Source organism: Gorilla gorilla, chromosome 13 (assembly GCF_029281585.2).
Source record: "Gorilla gorilla gorilla isolate KB3781 chromosome 13, NHGRI_mGorGor1-v2.1_pri, whole genome shotgun sequence".
NCBI lineage: Eukaryota > Metazoa > Chordata > Mammalia > Primates > Hominidae > Gorilla > Gorilla gorilla.
Window position 1 is genome coordinate 93,929,303 of NC_073237.2, and position 24,630 is coordinate 93,953,932.

The following is a 24,630-nucleotide window of genomic DNA, read 5'->3' on the forward strand; positions in this document are numbered from 1 at the left end:
AGACGCTGCTGAGGACACCAAAGTGTTACTGGACAAAGATATCTGTGTTTTTCTTTTTTATTTTAAACTTTTAAGTCCAGGGATACAAGTGCAGGTTTGCTCTGCAGGTAAAACTGTGTCATGGGGGTTTATTGTGCAGATTATTTCACCACCCAGGTATTAAGCTTAGTACCCCTTAGTTATGCTTCCTGATCCTCTCCCTCCTTCCACCCTCCACCCTCCAAAAGGCCCCAGTGTCTGTTGTTCCCCTCTATGTGTCCACATGTTCTCATCATTTAGCTCCCACTTATAAGTGAAAATATGTAGTATTTGGTTTTCTCTTCCTGCGTTAGTTTGCTAAGGATAATGGCTCCCAGCTCCATCCATGTCCCTGCAAAAGACATGATCTTGTTCTTTTTTATAGCTGCATAGTATTCCCACATTTTCCTTATCCAGTTTATCACTGATGGGCATTAGGTTGATTCCATGTCTTTGCTACTGTGAACAGTGCTGCAATGAACATATGCACACATGTGTCTTTATAACAGAACAATTTATATTCTTTTGGGTACATACCCAGTAATGGGATTGCTGGGTCGAATGATAGTTCTGTCTTTAGGTCTTCGAGGAATTACCACATTGTCTTCCACAACGGCTGAGCTAATTTACACTCCCACCTATAGTGTATAAGTATTCCTTTTTCTCTACGACCTCACCAGCATCTGTTATTTTTTGACTTTTTAATAACAGCCATTCTGACAGGTGTGAGATGGATACCTGTTTGTTTTTTAAGACAGAGTCTTGCTCTGTTGCCCAGGCTGGAGTGCAGTAGCACAATCTCGGCTCACTGCAGCCTCCACCTCCTGGGTTCAAGCGATTCTCCTACCTCAGCCTCCTGAGTAGCTGGGACTACAGGCATGCGCCACCAAGCCTGGCTAATGTTTGTATTTTTAGTAGAGACGGGGTTTTGCCATGTTGGCCAGGCTGGTCTCCAACTCCTGGCCTCAAGTGATCTACCCGCCTTGGCCTCCCAAAGTGCTGGGATTACAGGCACAAGCCACCGTGCTCAGCTGGATACCTGTATTTTTCTAAAATGGCATAGCCTACAGTTCAGATGAGGTATTCTGTTTCATGCATGCTGAACAAGAGAATGTGAATAAAACTCCCGGAAAGCCCCATTTGCTATGGAGCTACAATAGTCCAACAGCCAAAGAAGTGAATTCTGAGCTTAATCTAAATCCAGGTAGCTTAACAGAGTCCTCCACAGAGGTCAGCAGATCTAGGCTCAAGATTAAGCTCTGCCACTCACTTGCATGTAGCTGTGAGAAAGTTAATTGACTCCTCTGAATCTTAATTTCTTTATATGAATAAAAAGGGAACTAAAGAGCACCAGAAATGAAAAGAACTGCTGAGGAGATACTACCAAAATCCTAAAGCACAGAGTACATCTGAGGGCAGAGCGTATACATGAGCATGTATCTCTGCATGGTGTTTGGAGGACAGCCCACCACTGCAAACCATCCACTGAAATACAAGTTCCACATGGGTGTGTGTCTGTTTTGCTCACCAGCATATCCCCTAGAACAGTGCCTGCCACATAGTAGGCACTCAATACGATTTGTTGAATAAATGAATGTGCATCCATATCTGGGGCTCTTTGGCATCTCAAGTCCCATATTCTCTTTGAAATGCTCCCCTGGTTAGGGGACATTACAGCCTGGGGTAAAGCCCCAGCCTTAAGAGGCAATGTTCTGGGGGCCCTGCAGAGTTGGTTGTTTTCGTACTACAAAATCCTGTGGATGAGTTTAAAGATGGATCATCTTTAAAGGGAACTGAGCTCTCTAAAGAAAAGTGCTAGCAAGGGCAGCACATGTGGCATCATGGCACTGTCTGGAAAAAGAGATGATTTAATTCAAAGTCCTATATTGTTCTAGTCATATAACACTGATATATACCAGTACGTCATAATTTGAAAATTTTTAATGGCTGTCCTTTTTTAGGGTCCAGAGAGGACACATCAGTTGATGCCTCACTTGATCAATTTTTTTTTTTTTTTTTTTTTGAGACAGAGTCTCGCTGTGTCGCCCAGACTGCAGTGCAGTGGTGCAATCTCGGCTCACTGCAAGCTCTGCCTCCCAGGTTCACACCATTCTCCTGCCTCAGCCTCCCAAGTAGCTGGGACTACAGGTGCCCGCCACCACACCCGGCTAATTTTTTATATTTTTAGTAGAGACGGGGTTTCACCGTGTTAGCCAGGATGGTCTCAATCTCCTGACCTCGTGACCTGCCTGCCTCGGCCTTCCAAAGTGCTGGGATTACAGGCATGAACCATCGCACCTGGCCCTACGTGATCAACTCTTTAGGGTATGGATATAAAACAAGATTCATGGCACAAGCCAATGCCAACTCATTGGAAGTGGTATATAATTTTAAACTTTGAAAGAACATAAAAGACACAAACATATGCATGTGTGTAATATAATCAGAGAATATTTTAGGAAAATAAAAACCATCGATAACCCTACGTGCCTAGATAATCCTTACTAACATTTTGGTATACACAACCTTCCATGTTTATACATGCACTTCTGGTTTTGTCATGAACATGCATTCATTCCTTCATTCTATATTCTCCAAATATCTACTGAGGGTCTACTACATGCTAAGCTCTGTTCCAGCACTGAGAATACATCAATTAAGACCAAAATTCCTGTCCTCATGAAGCTTATAAATGAAGATTATACTTTCAGATAGTAATAAATTCTTTGAAAAGCAGAAAGGGATAGAACGTGACAAGATCTGGAGAGGACTACTTCAGACTGCAGCTCTAAGGAGACAATATGTGAGCCGAGATGTGAAGTGGGGTATGCGCCATGTGAAGGTGCAGGGAAGAGCACTCTAGAGAGGAAGGAAACAGCAAATGTCAATACCCTGAGCTGGTAAATGATCCTAGCAGGTTCTAGAAAATTAAGAAGCTTGGAATCACACCTCTATGTATAGTACTGTAAAATGTTTTCCAGAGTTCCATGACAAAGATTCCAGGTCACATCCAGACTCCTTGAGAAACAGTGCTGCAGTCTAGTGAAGCCAGTTCTGGGCATGGGAGAGGGAAGCAGGAAGCCTGTGACATCTCTGCTACACAGGCTACTGTCCCCACTACCAACTTACAGTGGACTACATAGAAAAATAGAGCCCAATCAGTGTAAGAGTCAGAAAACCCACTCCAAAAGGGTTTCTGACTACAGCAGGTAGGATGAAGTATGTATGTCTAAGTACCTCTCTTGGGGTAGGCTAGTAGATTCTTTTCTAATTTATTTTAATCTCAGAACCCAAAGAGAAGACAAGCACATCTGCTCCCTATATAGCTAGGGCAGAGCATGCTCTAAACTCGTGCACTAGACTTTGAACCCCCAGGATTCTCTAACAGAAATCCTTCAAAGCTCCTTAGTGAGGAAGGCCTTGTAAGAAACTGAGAAGAACAATCATTAGCATTTATTCAGCACTTGCTATGAGACAGAAGCATTACATTATAATCCTGAAAGGCAGATATCATAATCCCCGTTTTACAGAAAAGGAAACAAAAGCTCAGAGAAATCAAGTAACTTGCCCAGTGGTATAGCTGATAGCTGGTAAATCTGGGATTCAAAACCAGATCTTACTAGCTCCCAATCTTATAACTTTTCCTTTCCAAAGCCTTCAATGTATCCCCTCAAATTTTTTCAGGCAATAAGGAATACACAGCAATAGAGTAGAGGCTTTTTTCACATAATTCCACAACTGTCAGGTTCTTCTCTTTCCCTGCTTAGGCACTGATATTTTGCCAAATCTCCAAACACAAAACTCTCATTAAACTGGGCATGTATCCTTGACACCTAGGAATTTATATCCAAGATCTAGGCAAGTGCTGCCACCTTGTGGGTAAGATCCCTCATTGCTAATTTAGCACTTGGGTTGGGCCAAGAATAATAATCTGCCTCTAAACCAAGAGGCTGTTTTCAAACCTTGTGCATTCAGGTTTACTGTGAGAGTATCCATCTTTCAGGGTGTGGAAGTTTTCTGAATAGGAATGGTGATGAATGTATTAAATATTATTTACTTATTTACACCAGGAATTGTGCTAGGAATTAGGGATACAGTGGTTGAAAAAAATATAGCTTTTCCCCTTTAGGAGCTTACAGACTATGGGAGGTCACAGATATTAAAATAAAAGTTACAAATGGACAAATGTTATGAAAAACAATTACAAGATGCCATGAGAGAGTGCGCTGGGAAAAATGAATTTAGATTGATAGGAAAGGTCTCTTTGAGGAAGTGTCATGAAAATTGAAAACTAAGCTTGAGTAAAAATCAGACTGGAGCAGCAGAGTGGGTGTAGGAGAGTTCCTTGAAGATAGTTTGCTTGTAAGAAGGCCCAAGGAGAGAAAAGAACTCGGTGGGTTCCAAAAAACTGAAAGACCATGTTGCTGGAGTATAATGAGCAAAGAAAAGTATCAGACGAGAGGAAAAGGTAAGAAGGGGCCAACTCACGCAGGAACCTAAGGGCATTTTTAAGGCACTGGATTTCCTCCATATGCACCGGAAGTGGCAGCCACTGAAAGAGTTTGAGGAGGGAGTGATGTGATTTGATTCACCTTTTAGGATCATTATGGCTGTGTGGAGAATGGATTAAGTGGCAGGCAGGGATGGCAAGCTGAAGAGTAATTTGAAAGCTACTGAATGGACTGGGTAAGAGAAGGTGGTGGTTTGGTCTAAAGTGGTGAGTGTGGAAGAGAGAAGGGAATGGAATTAAGGAACATTTGAAGAGGTGGAAATGGCAGGCCTTGGTGATGAACTGAATGAGGTAAATGAAATCATTATCTGTTAGAAAACATGGATGTGAAAAATATCACTGATCAATTCAGACCTGGGTCATATGTTGGGAAAGATGAAACAAGGCATCACAGTGTCATAATCAGAGGGGGTTTCAGGGGGAAACTAGTTCACTTCCTTTCTATTTAAATTTTGAAAGTCATATAAAATACATAGACATATGCATGTGTATAATGTAATCAGAGAATATTTTAGGAAAATAAAAACCATCGATAATCCTACATGCCTAGATAATCCTTACTAACATTTTGGTATACACAACCTTCCATATTTATACATGCACTTCTGGTTTTGTCATGAACATGCATTCATTCCTTCATTCTATATTCTCCAAATATCTACTGAGGGTCTACTACATGCTAAGCTCTGTTCCAGCACTGAGAATACATCAATTAAGCCCAAAGTTACTGTCCTCATGAAGCTTATAAATGAAGATTATACTTTCAGATAGTAATAAATTCTTTGAAAAGCAGAAAGGGATAGAATGTGATGAGATCTGGAGAGGACTACTTCAGACTGCAGCTCTAAGGAGACAATATGTGAGCCGAGATCTGAAGTGGGGTATGTGCCATGTGAAGGTGCAGGGAAGAGCACTCTAGAGAGGAAGGAAACAGCAAATGTCAATACCCTGAGCTGGTAAATGACCCTGGCAGGTTCCAGAAAATTAAGAAGCAACTTGGAATCACACCTCTATGTTCTATAAAATGTTTTTCCAATTAATATATCACAAACATTTCCCTATACCAGGGTCGGCATATTGTCCTTGCTTTTGCATATAGTTTTATTCAAACACAGCCATCCAATTCTTTTACATTATTATCTATAGTTGCTCTCATGCTATAACAATACTGAATAGTTTTTTGTGCAACACCTAAAATTATCTACTATCTGGTTCTTCAAGAAAAAGTTTGCTGACTCCTGGTTTATGCCAGTAAATATTCTTATAAAATACCATGTTAATAGCTGCCTAATATTCTACTTAAATGCCCAGCAGAATTTCCCTAACTTTTAAGAACTCAACAGTGAATCTTTTTTATAATGAGCACAGCATTTGCAATCCAAGGTTGGCAGGCAAGATGGACCCAGTGAAGGAAGGAATATAGGAGAAGGTGTTACCTTGCCTGTGAGGTGCAGGTGCTGACACAGAGCTGTCTGCCAGGCACAGATCCATTGGGGATCCTCCAGGTCATGGTAGCAGTAATAAAGGAGCACCTCCCCTTCTTCACTGCCCTGGCCACTGTAAAATGAAAATCCAAGGCAAAGAGCATTTGAGTCGCTGGCATAAAGAAGTCACAATTCATAAAGTACACCCAGGCAGTCTGAGGGAAGGCTAAGATGAGGACACTCATGCCTGTCTTTGCTGTGATTATTGTTCTCCTCCTGAAATGAGAAGCAACTTCTTTTTATATTTGCTCTACAGAAGACAGTATCTGCACTGAACTTACTTTACAAAAAGTGAGTTTACTTTGATCCCTCATTTAATGGTCACATCCAAGAGACAGGTATTAGTAACTCCAATTCATAGAAAAGTTAGAAATTTGGTTCCATTCTGGCTTATCCTCTCACATAAGGCAGTATCTGTATGAATCATCATACAAAAAAGTTTCACTTCCATTTATTCTTATAACCCTCTTTCTATGATGCAGGTTATTATTATCCCCATTTTACAGCTGAATAAATTAAGGCCAATTCCTCCCAAGTCAGACAGCCAGAAAGTGATAGTAAGGACCTAAACGCCAGTCTTCTGACACCAGATCTATACTCTTTCTACTGCACTGGGCTGTCTTATACTAACTAGCTAGGCAGGTCTTTCATCACTTCTGGGCCTTGGTTTCCTCATCTGTAAAATCAGAGAATGGAAATAAACTATATTTTCCAAAGTATGTTATGAAGCTGTTCTATAAAATTATGTTTGGAAACCCTGCAGACAGCATCTCCCTCCTTAAGAATCACAGCCAAAGCCTCTTAAAGGCTCTGAGAAGTCTTGCAGTAACAACATTTTGACTGAGTGCTTCCCAAATTTGTCTTTAATACCCCTTTTTTCAATACCTTGTTAGCATCCTCTAGAACTAGTGTTCCACAGAACATATTTTAGGGAATGCTACAGTACACGACAATTAAGGTCCTATCCAGCTCTGGAGTCTGAGTCCCTCCTCAACAGCCTCATCATATTTCAGGGCCTAGTCTCCTCCATGCTTTCCATGCTCCTCCATGAAACCTTCTTGTCTATTTTAGATCCTGTTTTCCTTTCTCTAAGCTCCTATAACAAATTAGTCTCTGTACCATACAATTCAACTGATAATTATGTAACCTGTATCATCTGCTAATTGCCTCATGTGTCTTTTTGTTTTTCTAACTAGTAAGTAAATTCCCTGAAGTGTGGGGCCATATGAAATGGAAGGGCCATATCTGTATAGCACAGTGTAGTTCACAACTGCTCATACTATCACCGTCCTATATAACTCATTCTGCAGTACTGGGAGGTAGGCAAAGCAGGCATTATTATTCCAATTTTAGAGGTGAGGAAATGAAGGTACAGAAAATTTTAGTGACTAGCTCAAGTGTGACTTCTACTTCAACTTGCTTTCTTGCTCCTTTCCAATAAGTAAAAGGGAATGTGGCACTGAGTAGTAATGACAAAAATTGATCAAATTTGGACTACAGTTGACCCGTGAGCAACGCGGGTTTGAACTGTGCAGGTCCACTTACTTGTAGATCTTTTTGTGCCTCTAGCACTCATGCGGCAACAAGACCAATCCCTCTTTCTCCTCAGCCTACTCAATGAGAAGGTGACAAAGATGAAGACCTTTATGATGAGCCATTTAACATAAAGAATAGTAAATATATATTACGATTTTCTTTTTTTCTTTTTCTTTTTGTAGGGCAGGGTCTTACTATGTTGCCCAGACTGGTCTTGAACTCCTGGCCTAATGTGATCTTCCTGCCTTGGCCCTCCACAATGCTGGGATTATAGGAATGAGTCACTGCACCTGGCCTCTTATGATTTTCTTAATAACATTTTCTCTAGCTTACTTTAATACAGTATACAATATATAATATACATAACATAGAAAGATGTGTTCATTGACTGTTTACATTACTGATAAGGCTTCAGTCAACAGGAGGCTATTAGTATAGTTTTGGGGGAGTTAAAAGTTATACGCAAATTTTCAACTGCCCCTAATCCTTGGATTCCTGACCCCGTGTTTTTCAAGGATCAACTGTATTTCTGTTTATCAAATTGTTCAATAATTGCTTAAAGTCAGAAATTTGTCCTCTGGAATTCTGTAATATGACTTGGTGAGTTTTTCAAGGCCAGGATCTAAACATCTAATCCTATGATTCAGTTTTAAAAGTTAATACACTTCCTAAAACATATTCAGCTCAGAAAACTGTATCTGGCAATAAAAACCTGATATTGCTTGGCTGTGTCCCCACCCAAATCTCATCTTGAATTGTAATTCTCACAATTCCCATGTGTCATTGGAGGAATGCAGTGGGAGGTAATTGAATCATGGGGGTAGGTCTTTCCCATGCTGTTCTCATGACAGTGAATAAATCTCATGAGAGTTGATGGTTTTAAAACTGGGAGTTTTCCTGTACAAGCTTTCTCTTTGCCTGCTGCCATCCATGTAAGATGTGACTTGCTCCTCCTTGCCTTCCAACCATGATTGTGTGGCCTCCCCTGCCATGTGGAACTGTAAGTCCATTAAACCTCTTTCTTTTGTAAATTGCCCAGTCTTGGGTATGTCTTTATCAGCAGCATGAAAATGAACTAATACAATAAATTGGTACTAGTAGAGTGGGGTGCTGCTGAAAAGATACCCAAAAAGGTGGAAGTGATTTTGGAACTAGGTAACAGGCAGAGGCTGGAACAGTTTGGAGGGCTGAGAAGAAGACAAGAAAATGTGGGAAAGTTTGGAACTCCCTAGAGACTTGTTGAATGGCTTTGACCAAAATGCTGATAATGATATGGACAATGAACTTCAGGCTGAGGTGGTCTCAGATGGAGCTGAGGAACTTCTTGGGAACTGGAGCAAAGGTGACTCTTGTTATGTTTTAGCAAAGAGACTGGTGGCATTTTGCCCCTGCCCTAGAGATTTGGGGAACTTTGAACTTGAGAGAGATGATTTAGGGTATCAGCAAAGCATTCAAGAGGTGATTTGGGTGCTGTTAAAGGCATTCAGTTTTATAAGGGAAGCAAAACATAAAAGTTCAAAAAATTTGCAGTCTGACAATGCAATAGAAAAGGAAATCCCATTTTCTGAGGAGAAATTCAAACTGGCTACAGAAATTTGCATGAGTAATGTGGAGCCAAATGTTAATCCCAAAGACAAAGGGGAAAATGTCTCCAGGGCATGTCAGAGGTCCTCATGACAGCCCCTCCTATCACATGCCTTGTTGTGGGAAGTCAGGGACCCTGAACGGAGGGACTGGCTGAAGCTGTGGCAGAAGAACATAAGTTGTGAAGATTTCATGGACATTTATTAGTTCCCCAAATTAATACTTTTATAATTTATGCCTGTCTTTACTGCAATCTCTAAACATAAATTGTGAAGATTTCATGGACATTTATCACTTCCCCAATCAATACTCTCATAATTTCCTATGCCTGTCTTTAATCTCTTAATCCCGTCATCTTCATAAGCTGAGGATGTATGTCACCTCAAGACCCTGTGATGATTGTGTTAATTGCACAAACTGTTTGTAAAACATGTGTTTGAACAATATGAAATCTGGGCACCCTGAAAAAGAACATGGTAACAGCCATGTTCAGGGCACAAGGGAGGTAACTATAAGGTCTGACTGCCTGCGGGGCTGGGCAGAACAGAGTCATATTTTTCTTATTGAAGAAAACGAGTAGAAGAAATATCGCTGAATTCTTTTCCCAGTAAGGAATAACCCTGGGAAGGGAATGCATTCCCGGGTGGTCCTATGGACGGACACTCTGGGGGTGTCTGCCTTATGCGGTTGAAGATAAGGGATGAAATACGCTCTGGTCTCCTGCAGTGCCCCCAGGCTTGCTAGGATTAGGAAATTCCAGTCCGGCGAATTCTAGTCAGACTGGTTCTGTGCTCTTGAACCCTGTTTCCTGTTAAGATGTTTATCAAAGACAATGCGTGCACAGTGGGACATGAAACCTCATCAGTAATTCTAATTTAGCCCTGGCCTTGTGACCTTGCTCTGCCCTTCCGCCCTTGTGATCTTTTTTATTGCCATTTGAAGCATGTGATCTCTGTGATCCACTCCCTATTCGTACACCCTTCCCTTTTTGAAATCCCTAATAAAAACATGCTGGTTTTGTGGCTCAGGTGGGCATCACAGAACTTACCAACATGTGATGCCACCCCCGGACACCTAGCTGTAAAATTTCTCTCTTTTGTACTCTTTCTCTTTATTTCTCAGACCGGCCAACACTTAGAGAAAATAGAAAAGAACCTACGTTGAAATACTGGGGGCTGGTTCCCCTGATAATGCCTGAGGGTCTAGGAGGAAAAAATGGTTTCATGGGCCGAACCCAGGGTCCCCCTGCTGTGGGCAGTCTAGGGACTTGGTGCCCTGCATCCCAGCCACTCTAGCTGTGACTGAAAGGGGCCAATGTAGAATTCAGGCCATGGTTCCAGAGGGTGCAAGCCCCAAGCCTTGGCAGCTTCCAGGTGGTGTTGAGCCTGTGAGTGCATAGAAGTCAAGAATCAGGGTTTGGGAACCTCTGCCTAGATTTCAGAGGATGTATGGAAACACCTGGATGCCCAGGCAGAAGTTTGCTGCAGGGGCAGGGCCTTCATGGAGAACCTCTGCTAGGGCAGTGCAGAAGGGAAATGTGGGGTCAGAGCCCCAACACAGAGTTCCCACTGAGGCACTGCCTAGTGGAGCTATGAGAAGAGGGCCATGGTCCTCCAGACCCCAGAATGGTAGATCCACTGAGAGCTTGCACCATGCGCTGAAAAGATGCAGACACTCAACCCCAGCCTGTGAAAGCAGTCAGGAGGGAGGCTATACCCGCAAAGCCACAGAGGCGGAGTTGCCCAATATCATGGGAACCAATCTCTTGCATCAGCATGACCTGGATGTGAGACACGGAGTCAAAGGAGATCATTTTGGAGCTTTAAAGTTTGACTGCCCTGCTGGATTTAGGACTTGCATGGGGCCTGTGGCCCCTTTGTTTTGGCCAATTTCTCCCATTTGGAATGGCTGTATTTACTCAATGCCTATGCCCCCATTGTATCTAGGAAGTAACTAACTTGCTTTTAACAGGCTCATAGGCAGAAGGGATTTGCTTTGTCTCAGATGACATTTCAGACTGTGGACTTTTGAGCTGATGCTGAAATAAGACTTTGGAGACTGCTGGGAAGGCAGAATTGGTTTTTAAATGTAAGGACATGATATTTGGGAGGGGCCAGGGGCAGAATGATATGGTTTGATTGTGCCCCCACCCAAATCTCATCTTGAATTGTAATTCTCACAATTCCCACGTGTCATGGGAGGACCCCAGTGGGAGATAACTGAATCACGGGGATGAGTCTTTCCCATGTTGTTCTTGTGATAGTAAGTCTCACGAGATCTGATGGTTTTAAAAACAGGAGTTTCCCTGCACAAGCTCTCTCTCTTTGCCTGCTGCCATCTATGTAAGATGTGACTTGCTCCTCCTTGCCTTCCACCATGATCATCAGGTCTCCCCTGCCATGTGGAACTGTTAAGTCCATTAAACCTCTTTCTTTTGTAAATTGCCCAGTCTTGGATATGTCTTTATCAGCATGAAAACAGACTAATACAAAACGCTTTTTTAAGCTCTGACATTACATAGGGTAGAGGAATCATTAATGTCTCTGTGTCTTCCCACTTGTTTTTGAAAATAATATAATTTTCTTTCTTTACCTCTCCTCCCTAAAGAATATGTAGAATGGTCTCCAAGAAACCTTGCAAACAGGCTGGATGCAGTGGCTCACGCCTGTAATCCCAGCACTTGGGAGGCCAAGGTGAGCAGATCACCTGAGGTCAGGAGCTCAAGACTAGTCTGGCCAACATGGTGAAACCCTGTCTCTACTAAAAATACAAATTAGCTGGGTATGGTGGTGCATGCCTGTAATCCCAGCTACTCGGGAAGCTGAGGCAGGAGAATCACTTGAACCTGGGAAGCAGAGGTTGCAGTGAGCCAAGATCACACCACTGCACTCTAGCCTGGGTGACAGAGTGAGACTCTGTCTCAAAAAAAAAAAGAAAAAACCTCACAAACAATGTCAACTGACTGCGTATATGCTGCTGCACAGGCTATGGTCTTTGGCTATATATAGTATGCATGTTATTGGCCTAACTTAGGCCTCTAGAATTCTGTGCCTTAAGGATCTAGCTGTTGCAAGTAGTTAAGATCCTGACAGAATAGGTAAAGTGCAGGCAGTGCTGCTAGGTAATACACACTAAAAAGTAACAACTCTGAGGTATGGTGCCCAGCCTCCAAGATGATCCCTGATGATCCTGCCTCCTGGTATTTAGACCCTTGTGTAGTTCTCTCCTACACTGTACTGAGGTTAGTCTACGTGACCAATAGCATCAATAAAAAGTGATGGTATGGCAATCTGAGATTAGGTCATAAAAGATTGTGGTTTCTGTCTTGGTGTCTCTGTCTCTCACATATCACATGCCATGTCATGAGAGCACTCAGGCAGCCTATGAAGAGACCCCCACAGAGAGGAATGGAGGCCTTTGACTAAAAGCCACTGAAAAAACAAGCCTGCCACCAACCACATGAGTGAACCTGGAAACAGATTTACTGGCCCCAGTCAAGCAATGAGATGACTGCAACTTCATGAGAGACTCTGAGCTAGTAACACCAACTATGCTGCTGTAAGCTGAATTTGGTACATAGCAATAATACAGAGGGTTTGGATCTAGAATTAGAAGAGAGGGAGGAGAGGTAACAGAAGAGTAAGTCTGAGCCTTCTTAGTAAAAAGACAAACTTTTATACCTTGGCATCCTACTTAAGTTCATCCTGATGGCATTAAAGCACTCAGAAAAAGTTCAATCACATTCACTATACTCTGTTTAATTATGCAACTAAAGAAGAGTCTAATGCAGTTTGAAAGACTCCAGAAAAAAAAAAAAAGGTTAAATCAAAGAAAGTTTAGATGCTTTAAAATGTAAGCTACATTTACCTGCTTTCTGAAAAATTCACTATGTGCAATGCTACATTCCCCAATAAACCTAATAAATGATGCATTTTTCTGGATACATATATTTGAAATCATACAGATAATGATATCTAGCTTAAAAGAACCCCCCCCCTTTTTTTTGCTTAGTTTTTCCTGCCCTATTTATTTAAAAATGTTTAAAGCATGGCACAGTTTACAAGTGAAATACACAGATCTTAAGTGTAAAGTTTGATCATTTTTGACACAGGTATACCTGTGTAATCCACACCACTATCAAAACCAGAACATTTCCAATACCTCAAAAAATCTCTTGTGTATTCCCAAACTTTCTGCCAGAACCTTTCTATCATCATATATTAGTTTTGCCTTCAAGTACATGAAATCAGAAAATATGTATTGTCTGGCTATTTTCACTCAGCATAAGGATTTTCTCATTCACCCATATATGTTCTTGAATATTAGCAGTTCATAGCACTTTATTGTCGTGCAATATTCTTACATGACTATACCAGTTTATTCATTCTCCTGTTGATGGATATTTGCAGTTGTTTCCAGTTTTTTGTTATTATGACTAAAACTGCTATGAGCATTCTTGTACAAGGCTTTCTGTGGATATGTTTTTATTGCTGTTGGTATTATACCCAGGAGTGGGCCACAGGAACGATGCATGTTTAAGAAATTGCCGAACACTTTTCCAAAGTGGTTGTGCCATATTACATTCCCACCAACAGTGACTGGGTGTTCCAGTTGTTCCACATCCTCATTTCACATTTGACAGAGTTGGTCTTTCTCACTTTAGCCATTTTAATGGGTGAATTGTAGTATCTCATTGTGGTTGGAAAAATACTTTAAATCAAACCAAAATACAGAATGAAAATCTTACCTTATCAGCTCATCAGGGTTAAAGCAGCTTATATCAGGGAGCCAAGCAGACACATCATGGTTATGTGGAAGGCACTCTTTTAAAGGGTTCTTTTCATCTGCAGACGAAAGACTCTTTGAGGTGCTCAATGTCACAGCCAGTTGCTTTAAAATAGAAGCTGTCTGGTGATAAATTTCATCAGCATGTTGTGTTGCCACATGTCTATGGATGCTGGTTTGGTCTGTGAATAGCTGCTGACAGCATTTCCACAATTTTTCTTTACATTCAAAACTCCTTTTTGTTGGAACTTCTTTGGTTTTGACAAAAAGGGCAAAGGCCTGCAATTAGATTTCAAATGCTAACACTGTTAAATAACCTTAGGTTTATGGCTAATAGAAGTCTCACTAAGATTCCTTAGATTATCTTTCCACAGGGGCTTCTAGTTTTATGTTCCATTATGTCATACAATTCTCTGAGAAGTAACACTTCTCTTATTAGTAAGCTTTAGAAGAGACTATTAGAGAAATTAAAACTAGGCTTTATATTGAGGAGGTTAAATAACTCTCAGCATCATAATTTTATTCTCAGGATATAAGACTAAGTCACACTGGAATACACATAATACAGTTTGGCCTAAAATATCACAAATAACACTATCAGTTATTTTCAAAAGGAATATGGAAAGTAAATTATGAAGTATGCTTACCATGGAATATTAAGCAGCCAGTTTTAAGTTATATGGAAAAATATTTTATAATATTAAGTGAAAAAAATTGGATAAAATTGCTTATGCAATGTAATCTTAACCACATTAAAAAGTACATTGAAAAAGACCAGGAAGAAACGTACCAAAATATCTTCCTTCTTGCAAAATAATATTACTGTTTTTATAAAAATTACTTATGCTTATTGTAAAACAATCAAACAGAAAATTCTCTTAACCAGTTACCAACTGATGAACATTTAGATTGTTTCTAATATTTGCAATTAAAAGCCATGTTGAATGAGCATTCCATGCATCCATCTTTCTATATCTTTAACCACCTACTTAGAATATCTAAAATAAAAATTGAGGGGTCAAAGAACATGAAATTTTAATCTGTAATAGTGACTTCCAGGAAAAATGTACCAATTTATACTCTAACCAGAAAAGCATGTGGGTGCCATTTTATCCATAGCCTCACTGAGCTCTATCAGTGTTTTTTATCATCAATATTTTTAATGTTGGTCCAAATAAAAGGCAAAAGAAATGCTACCCTATTTTTTTTAATATTTTTGATTAGTAGTAATGCTGAATACTTTTTCCTGCTTATTCTATTTATTTCTGGCTTGCCTGTTCAAATCTGTTGCCTATTTTTCCATTATAGCATTTATCTTCTTACTGATTCGTGTTTTTAGTGATCTTTTGTTGATCATAATTAACAACTTTTTTCTTCACTTGTCATTTGGTTTTCAACTTTGTTTATGGTCTTTTTTGACCTGGGGGGTGGGGAATGAAATCTAATCCATCTGTCCAGGATCCACCCTCCTCAAGTACTCCACCATGGCTATTCCAGGACCACACCTTGCCTATGATTACCCTTTGCCTGGGATGGAATTAACATCACTGGTTAATGTTCCTGACTAGACTTTACCTTGAGCTGGAGAGCAACCTTGATAACCGACTTCCAAATGTATCTGCATTAACCACACATACATGATCATGAAACATTAATAAGAATTCTACCTTTTTCTTTGCAAACGAGTATTTCTTTTTTGTACTGCCATCTAATTCTGCTTTAAGACTGCTGCTGGGATTAATAAGACTCATATCTTTTAAATCCAGGTCAGAAAATCTTAAAATGCAGTTCTCCAGGTCATCTCCTTGGTCTGGTGAAGTGGAAGAAGGCATCTGGTTTGGTTGCAACAGTGAAGCAGATATTCCTTTCAGTTAAATACCTCCTAGAATATAAATAAGAAAGAAGCAGCCATGCTGTTCTTTGATTTCTTGAAGAAAATATGAAGCTAATCACGCAAATCAGCATGGGCAAAGTAGCCCAAGCTAACCATCCATTTACTTACTAAATCGATAGTATTTACTTAGGAACGACTCAAAGTCAAGCACTATTCTAAGCACTGAGAATATAGCAGTAAACGAAAGTGAAAAAGTTTCTGCCTGCTTAGAGTTTACATTCCAGTAGGGTGAAGTAAACAAGTGGATAAATTGATTTTTTATTTTTAAAGTCAGATGGTGAAAAGGTTATGAAGAATAATCAGCAGGGTAGGGAGGCAGTGATGGAGAAGCCCTTCAAACACAGAGAGTAGGAAAAGCCTTTCTGCAGCAACAGCATTTGAGCAGAAACCTGAATTAGGGAGCGAGCCATGCAGTCATTAGGGTAAATAATACCAGAAAAGCAACAGGTACAACCCAAATCAATCAAGATGTGTGCCAGCACCTTCAGTTATAAACACTTTCTTCTTTTTGCCCCTTAATTTCAGAGCTATGAAAATTTCCTTCCTTAGAAGAAATAGTTCCCAAGACAGCCCCACTGTAATATGCCAGAAGAAATGTCAAAATCGCTACTGTGGCCAAATCTTGTCAAAATGGACACACTACAACCATCATACCATGTTGGTTCTTTTGTAAAGCAAAGGTGACAGGTGACAAGCACTAAGAGGCACACTGAGAAAAAGTATGGGCTTTGGTTTGTGCTGCAGCAGTTTGCCAAACGTGAACATGGGCAAGCTACTTAAGGTTTCTGAGTTCTAAATCTCTCTTGTGGAAATTGTGCATTGTAGTATCTACATTACAGTACTGTACTGTGGACTGAAAAGAAATATTAATATATAGTGTCTGGCACAAACTAGGGTTCAATGAATGGTAATATTATTAATATTTTAATTGAATGCTGTATTTTAAATTTAACATTAAAATTTTATTTAAAAATTAGCTGTGACAGATTATATTTTCCAAAAATGGCTGCAGCAGTATTTCTGGTCCATTTCCCTAAGCCTAGGCAGGCTTGTTAACTACTCCCAAAAATAAAGTGTGATGGAAGCAATGCTGTATGACTGAGGTTGGGTTCTCAAAAGGATACGCTAGCGCAAGCTCTCATTCTGAGATGCTCACGCTGAGGAGACCAAACCACTGTACTGTGGTGAGTAAGCCAATCCAACCCATGCAGAGACCACACACTGAGAACCAGGTGGAGAGGAACAGAGGCCTCCAGCTGACAGCCAGCATCAACCACTAGACCCTTCAGATTCCAGACTGGCCTCTGAGCTGAGAGCAGAGACAAGGTGTCCCTGTTGTGCCCTGTCCAAATTCCTGCCCCACAACATAACAACTGGTTATTTCCTATTACTAGTGAACTGGCAAAGTTAGTTTCTTCAGGACAATATTGAAGGAGGCAGCCAGAGGTGGACACTGAAGGTTCTGAAAATAGTAACATGCAAAGAAGTGCCAAACTCCACAAGAGGGAGCAGAAAAAGCACCACTAAGAGTGAGAGAAAGGAAGGTGGGAGACACTGGTGACAAACTTTGCCAATTCACAACTCTGCCTACAGGGTACCTCAACCAGGTGAAGGCAACGAGGAGCAGTTTATGTGTGGGGGAACACACACTGCTTGTTAACAATGCTGGATAGGACTGATGGAGACTAAACATACACAGACACACACAGGCAATACCAACTTTCTTATCAAGGACCTTTGTTCCTTGGATTCATAAATTAAGATGTCACTTGCACCACATAAAATGCATTTGAATCAGCTAAGTGGTGCTTTCATGGGGCTCAAAATGAGCTTTGTTATAAGGGTAAGGCAAGGTAATACAGATTTATTAAACCCAAATTCTCTTGTATTTGAAAAATAAGTGGAAGAGACTGGGTGAAGAAATACTACCTTCTTTAGCTTCTCTTTCCTTTCTCATGAAAATGTCTTTCATATAAAGTCCCACTGAAAAAAAGTACATCCCTAACTCTACACAAACCTGTAAGCCTTCCAGGCAGAAGTAAAATAAGTAGAAGAATCTTATTCAACACACTTCCTCCATGCTCAAAGCTGTTTTATTGTAAGGGTAGAGAAAGTACATATATCACTTCCAAATTAAAATTCATTCAACAAATATTTATGGAGGGTCTTCTAGGTTCCAGGCATTGTTCTAGAAACAGAGAACTTATTTACCTATAGGGGCAGTACATTTGGAAGGTAACATTGTCGAAAGGAATTACTATCCAATCCGGTCCCACCTCCAGCATCTTCCCCAGTCTCCCTCTATATGACCTGATGTAGTCTGTCCCAGCATTTATGCTTTCCGCTGCTTTGTTTCCCTTACTTTTTCATTTCTTTCCCTCCCCATATGCTTACTATGTATATGAAGACTGAACTCAAGTGTCACCTTTCACTTATGTCTTGTCTGCTACCCCGTGTCACTGCTTCCTTTGAAGGCCTGAAAAACTTAGTTTCCCTATACTCTAGGCTCATCTCTGACTAAGCTCCCCATTCCCCATCAGATATCCTACTCTAGCCACACTGGACCATGCCCAGTTCCACAAATGAGCCATGTTCTTTCCTGACTCAAGGTCTCTACACCTGAGTGTGGGGTGCCTTTCCCACCACCCCAAAATGATCTCCTCCGACTCTGCATCTTTTTTCAGTCTCAGCTTATTTTGATTTATGTACATACTCTGAATTATTATTATTTGTGGCACCTCTGCTATGTGCCGGGCCCATGGAATAGTCCTGGGAATGCAGCTATGAATGAAACAGTTGAAGTACCTGCTCTCTTGGAGCTTATATTCTGGTAAGGAGAGACATTAAGTAAGTAAAAAACAAACAAACAAACAAACAAACAAAAACATGAAAATACCAGCTAGGGATAACGGCCCCTGCTTCTCAGTTTCCTTTGCTGGATCTTATTACCCCAACCTCTAAATGTTGAACCACTCTATCTATACTTACCCTACAGGTGATCTCATCTACTTCCAAGGACTTAAAACTGTATTTGCCTCAAAATAATTGAGAGAGAGGAGGTAATATCAATGAAACCAGATTACCCATGAATTAAGAATTACTGAAGTTGATTATGAGTACATGGGGATTCATCATAAATTTTCCCTACTTCTGTAAATATTTGAAAATTACATGAGAAAAGAAAAAAGGGAAACATAAAGGAAATTTTCTGTTTAGAATACTATATAATAAATGACTCCATATTTATATCTTCAACCTGGGCCTTTCTCCCAAACTACAAATTCACATACCCCACTGTGTGTGAAGCCAGCTAGCTTCAGCTTCAAATACAACTGTTCAAAACCAAACTTTCGTCTTCCCCAGTCTTCCTTATCTGAGTAAAAGACAATTTTATTCTTCCTGTTATTCAGACAAAAAAAACTTTGGGATGATTCCTGACTCCTTATTTTCTCACACTATCATTCACTTGTTCAGAAAATACTTTTTTTTGAGACGGTTTTCGTTCTGTCACCAGGCTGGAGTGCAGTGGGGTGATCTCAGCTCACTGCAACCTCCGCCTCCCAGGTTCAAGCGATTCTCCTGCCTCAGCCTCCCGAGTAGCTGGGAGTACAGCTGCACGCCACCACACGCAGCTAATTTTTGTATTTTTTTTTTTTTAGTAGAGACGGGGTTTCACCATGTTGGCCAGGATGGTCTCAATCTCCAGACCTTGTGATCCACCCACCTCGGACTCCCAAAGTGCTAGGATTACAGGGGTGAGCCACCATGCCTGGCCAGCTTTGCTTTTGAAGTACAATCCATTCAGATCACTTTGCACCACCATCTTCACTACCACCCTAGTTCAAGCTACTATCATTTGCAGCTAGAATTACTGCAAAAGCTGAACTATCTTCCTCCTTTGGGAGCATGAGAAGTAACTATTAAAAAAAATAAGTCAGACTGGCCCTGCACAGAGGCTCGTGCCTGTAATCTCAGCACTTTGGGAGGCCAGGAGTTCAAGACCAGCCTGGCCAACATGGCGAAATCCCATCTCTACTAAAAATATACAAATTAGCCTGGTGTGGTGGCACATGTCTGTAATTGCCGCTACTTGGGTGGCTGAGGCACAAGAATTGCCTGAACCTAAGAGGCAGAGGTTACAATGAGCCAAGACCGTGCCACTGCACTCCAGCCTGGGCAACAGAGCGAGACCCTGTCTCAAAAAAAAAAAAATCATACTCCAATGACTTCTCAATTCACTTCAATAATGTCCAAAGTCCTCACAGAGCACCTTCCCCCTACCTCTCTGATCTCATCTACTACTCTCCCCTTGCTCACTACCTATGATGGCACTATTTGTGGCTATTCCTGACTGGGTCGTTAGAATATATCAGCGCCAAGAGAGGAGGGGTTTTCCTTTGTTCACCTCTACATCCTCAGCATTCAGAACTCTGCCTGGTACCTAGGAGGTGCTAAATGCTAATAAATATAATATTCGTTGAATGAAATAAAACATTGATTGGGTAACCAAAGAAGGCCTAAGGACCTGACATTTGAGCTGAGACCTAAGTGACCAAGAGCCAGCCACGCAGATTTAGAACCAGAGACCTTCAGGTAAAAGAAATAGTATAAGTTCCTAAAATAAGAACAAGCTTGACTTATTGTAAGAACAGAAAGAGTGGTTGGAGTACGGTGAGGAGAAGTAGAACCCCACAGGCCATGGCATGGAGTGTGCAATGGAAAGTCGTAGGAGACTTTTTTTTTTTTGACACGGTCTCACTTTGTTGCCCAGGCTGGAGCGCAGTGTGCGATCACCGCTCACTGCATTCTCGACCTCCTGGGCTCAAGGGATCCTCCCACCTCGGCCCTCAACCCTCCCCTCGAGTAACTGGGACTACAGGCGCCAAACACTAGGCTCGGCTAATTTTTTTTTTTTTTTTTTCCTGTAAAGACGGTGTTCGCCTTGTTGCCCAGGTGGGTCTTGAACTCCTAGGCTCAAGCGGATCCGCCCGCGTCGGCCTCCCAAAGTGTTAGGATTACAAGCGTTAGCTACCCCGCCCGGCCGTCATAGGAGACTTTTAAACAAAGCAGTAACACGATCTGATTCTGGATTTGTGTTGAAAGCAGAGCAGGCAGGGTTTACAGATAATTGTTATGTAAAAAGTGAGGGAAAAGAGCTAAGAAAGACTCTAAATTTTTTGATTAAGCAGCCGATGGATGACGTCATTTACTGAAATGGGTAAGACCGAAGGAGAATTAGGCCGGGAGAGTGAAATTTCAGATGGCCATGGACAAAGCAGATAAGCCAGTATGGTGCTCATAAAGACATCAGTGGAGGGGACGCTCACACACAGGCACATAGGTACCCAATAACCCTTGAAAACAGATTACTAAAACAATCATTTGTTCCTTCCTAAGCAAACAACTTAAGGAAAATGACGGCCAGCCGGCAAGCCGGGAGCCGCACGCTCGCGTCAGGGCCGGCCTTTCCATACCAAGCGGCGGCACGTGCGGCACCGCCTCCCGCCCAGGCCCCACCCCGCATGCCGAGCTTGGCCCAACCTCTCCTCCCACTTTTCCCAAGGTGGCAAAAGCCGGAAAGTGGGAGTAGATGAGCACATACCCGCCAGTCCTGATCCTGTCTAAGGTCTCTTCCCTGCACTGTCTCCGCCTAGCAATTGTCACTGCTCACCGCTCTCGAGCCTATTCCCCCGCCGCGTATTTGGGTAGAAAAGCTCGCTCGTGACGTCACCAAGCTCCGGAAGTCTTCTGGCGTCGGCGCAAGGGCCGCCGGGAAAACCATTGAGAGGCCGCCGGGAAAACCATTGAGAGGCCACCGGGAAACCATTGAGAAGCCCCGGAGGACCGGCCTGAGCGGTGGCGGGGACTAGAGCGGCCGCCGGCACGACCCGCCTTCAGGCGTACGACGACCGCGGCCCGGGGGCTCTGAGTGGCCAAAGCGGCGGCACTTTCTGCGTGGCCCCGGAAGGACATAGAGCGGAAGGCGGGAGAAAGAAGTAGCCGGCAGGCGGAGGCAGCCCGAGGGGGCGGTTGCGTGTGTGCCAGACGTTCGTAGCCCACTGAGCTTCCTCACGCCGACTCTCGCAGCGCCTAGCCCACCCGGCGGCCTCTCCTGCGCTTCCGGGGCCGTGGCGAGCTAGTGCGCCTGCGTGCCGGCCCATCCGCGCGCCTTGCAGCTGTCCTTGCGTCGGCCAGCGGCCAGACAGTTCCTGCAGCGCTTACCGCCTGGCCTCTCGGTTCCGCGGCGCACCGGAGGGCAGCATGTCGCGGCGGCGGCACAGCGACGAGAACGACGGTGAGTGCCTGCGGCCCGGCCACGGAGGCCGCTCCCGGTTGGGAGCCGAGGCTCGGCGTCTTTGGGTGTCCACGGAAGAGACTGGAAGCTCTTCTCCCCGGGAACGTGCGGGGAGCCGCGGAGGGAAAGAGGAGAATACGGTGGCGGTGTGGTCGGGCGGCTTCTAGAAAGCGACTTCTCCCCCGCCCCAGTTCTTTGAGTCAAGGGCCGATCCTCGGGAAGGAAGGCCTGGTGAACCCCATGGGTAGACCCTTGGTCTCTAAGGATGCTTCAGAATTTCTTCCGTAGAACCACGGAGCAGGGAAGCACACCTGTGTCTGTGCTGCCGCCTCTTAGGGACCCACTGGTCCTACTGTCTCGTTTTAACCTTCAAAGCTGCACCTGAAAAGGGCTTGGAAGAATTCACTGAAGGAAAGGACTGAGAGATCTCATGAGTTGCAGTCTGAACTCTGTTCCGGTAGTGGTTATCCGTTGATTTCCCTTCTTTCAAGCTGCAGGGAAAAAATATTGTCTTACCCGCGCCCAAGAGGTCCCTAATAAACAGACACAGATTACTGCAGATTTTGAACTGGCCGTAAGCGCATTTCCCTTGTGTGAGAGAGAGTGCTAGAAAACTAACTTCAGGCCTCTGAGAGAGTTAGAACAGGGGTTCCCGTCTCCGTTTGAATGATTGTGCTCGTGGAGATCAGTGTTGTCTTCATAAAGATGGAATAATTCTAGTTTTAACAAAAAAAAAAGATGCTTTTATTACACATAAGCCTTACAATCGGTCAAAAACACAAATCCACACACCAAAAAAGTAAAACTTAGAGTAATTCTATTGTTAACATTTTAGTGTATTGTTTTTTGAAGAGACTGTATAGTAGTGGTTAAGAGATGAGACTTTGGAACCAGAGGGTTTAGGCTCAAAGCCAGACCCTACCATTTACTTGGTGATCTTGTCCAGGTTATGTAATCTCCTTAAACTGTAGTCTGTAATACAGAAGTAATGATATTTATATCTTCTGGGTTTTTTTGAAGGTTAAATGAGGTAATACACATCAGCAACAATGATGTTTTATCATTTGCCAACGCTTAAGAGGCGGTAAACGTTAGCAGATGCTGTCAATGTAAGAAAAAAACCCATAACAGACATTTTAAATTGAGTAAATTTTACCTACTAACGTTTGTCTCTCCTTGAGTGGTATGGCAGTTGAGGTGGAGGCAGAATCACATGCATTTAGTTTTAATAGTGAGACACCAGATTTCTACGAAGGCATGGCTTGAGAGGATATTCTAGTCCAGCTTTCTATCTGACACCTAAGGGTCTAGAGACTGAGCATAACTAAGACGGAGGGACAGCTGTCAGTTCCCAAACACCAGCAAGAGCGAATCCAGTCCAGGGCTCTCTTCACTACACAGGTATAAATTAAATAACTATGCTGCGTTTCTAACACGAGGTTTCTTGTGTAACCTCTGTACAAGGCACAGAAAATACAATTCCCTCCCTTTTTTTTTTTTTTTTTTGAGACGGAGTGTCATTCTTTGTCAGCTGGAGTGCAGTGGCGCGATCTCGGCTTACTGCAACCTCCGCCTCTCAGGCTCAAGTGATCCTCCCACCTCAGCCTCCTAAGTAACTGGGACCACAGGCGCGGGCCACCACGCCCGGCTAATTTTTTTTTTGTTTTTGTATTTTTTGTAGAGACGGGGTTTCGCCACGTTGCCCAGGCTGATCTTGAACTCCTGAGCTCAGGTGATCCACCCGCCTCGGCCCCCCAAAGTGCCGGGATTACAGATGTGAGCTACTGCGCCCGCCGATAATACAATTTTCATATGCTTTGTAATTGACTAGTCAAAAACTAATATACTTCTCAAGTCATTACTTGGGGGCTGGAGAACTTGAGTCTTTTGTTCTTTTCTTTGTTGTTCTTATGCTTCCTTTTTCTCACTTAGAGGTAATCCCTAAAGAGAGAGGAAATGTCATTGTAGGGCATCCTAGAGAATTGGAATGCAAATATGTAGAAAAATAACTTTTGCTTTGGTTATTGGGAGACTTACATAACTTTCTTGGAGTTGGCTTGTTTTTAACACCAGCTGGCAGCCAAGTCACTGTCCATTTGGGTCTTGCCGCGAGAACCTCAGAGTAAATAAGACAAGTAAAACAAGGCATTCATTAAGCAAAGGTTTTTATGGTTGATATTTTAGTGTGGGAGAGGCAGATACAATTCATGTTTGATAATACAGCAAATCTGAAATTTTTGTCAGTTGCCACAATTTGGATAACGATCAGCTGGAGTTTACCCTACACAGTGATCTGAATCAGATTATTTTGGATGCTTTCCTTTTAGTTAAACATCTATTTTTTAAAAAATAAATCTTAGAAGCTTAAGGATTATAGAAGGCTATTTTAAAATAGGGTAGGAATTATTACAGTCAGAATTAAATAGATGCATCTGAGCATTTCTGGACAATTAGCTGCTGTCAGTCACTGCCCTGACTTTCCATATGCTTGACTCTCTCTATATAGAGTGTGTATATATATATA

At 42.3% G+C, this 24,630-nt stretch overlaps 2 protein-coding genes across 7 annotated transcripts in view; one reads left to right on the top strand and one right to left on the bottom strand.

The window, feature by feature from the left end:
* TSTD2 (thiosulfate sulfurtransferase like domain containing 2) overlaps window positions 1-21,925 on the bottom strand; it is a 33,654-nt gene extending 11,729 nt beyond the window's left edge. For 2 of the 4 annotated variants that reach the window (XM_055350021.2, XM_055350024.2), the window contains exons 1-4: window positions 21,483-21,925; window positions 15,585-15,799; window positions 13,880-14,196; window positions 5,965-6,085 (exon numbers count right to left, since the gene is read on the bottom strand). In XM_055350021.2, coding sequence (XP_055205996.1) covers window positions 5,965-6,085; window positions 13,880-14,196; window positions 15,585-15,749 — 603 coding nt within the window. In that variant the 5' untranslated portion in view covers window positions 15,750-15,799; window positions 21,483-21,925. Of the gene's footprint in view, window positions 1-5,964; window positions 6,086-13,879; window positions 14,197-15,584; window positions 15,800-21,413 lie in introns of all 4 variants that reach the window. The other 2 variants (XM_004048326.5, XM_055350022.2) reach the window with 2 other exon arrangements.
* Window positions 21,571-24,630, top strand: part of NCBP1 (nuclear cap binding protein subunit 1) — a 40,375-nt gene continuing 37,315 nt past the window's right edge. For 2 of the 3 annotated variants that reach the window (XR_008668219.2, XM_019033502.4), the window contains exon 1: window positions 21,572-22,106. Coding sequence is in view for 2 of the 3 variants with exons in the window: in XM_019033502.4 (XP_018889047.1) it covers window positions 22,073-22,106 (34 nt within the window). In the remaining variant the exon portion in view is untranslated. Of the gene's footprint in view, window positions 22,107-24,630 lie in introns of all 3 variants that reach the window. The other variant, XM_004048328.4, reaches the window with a different exon arrangement.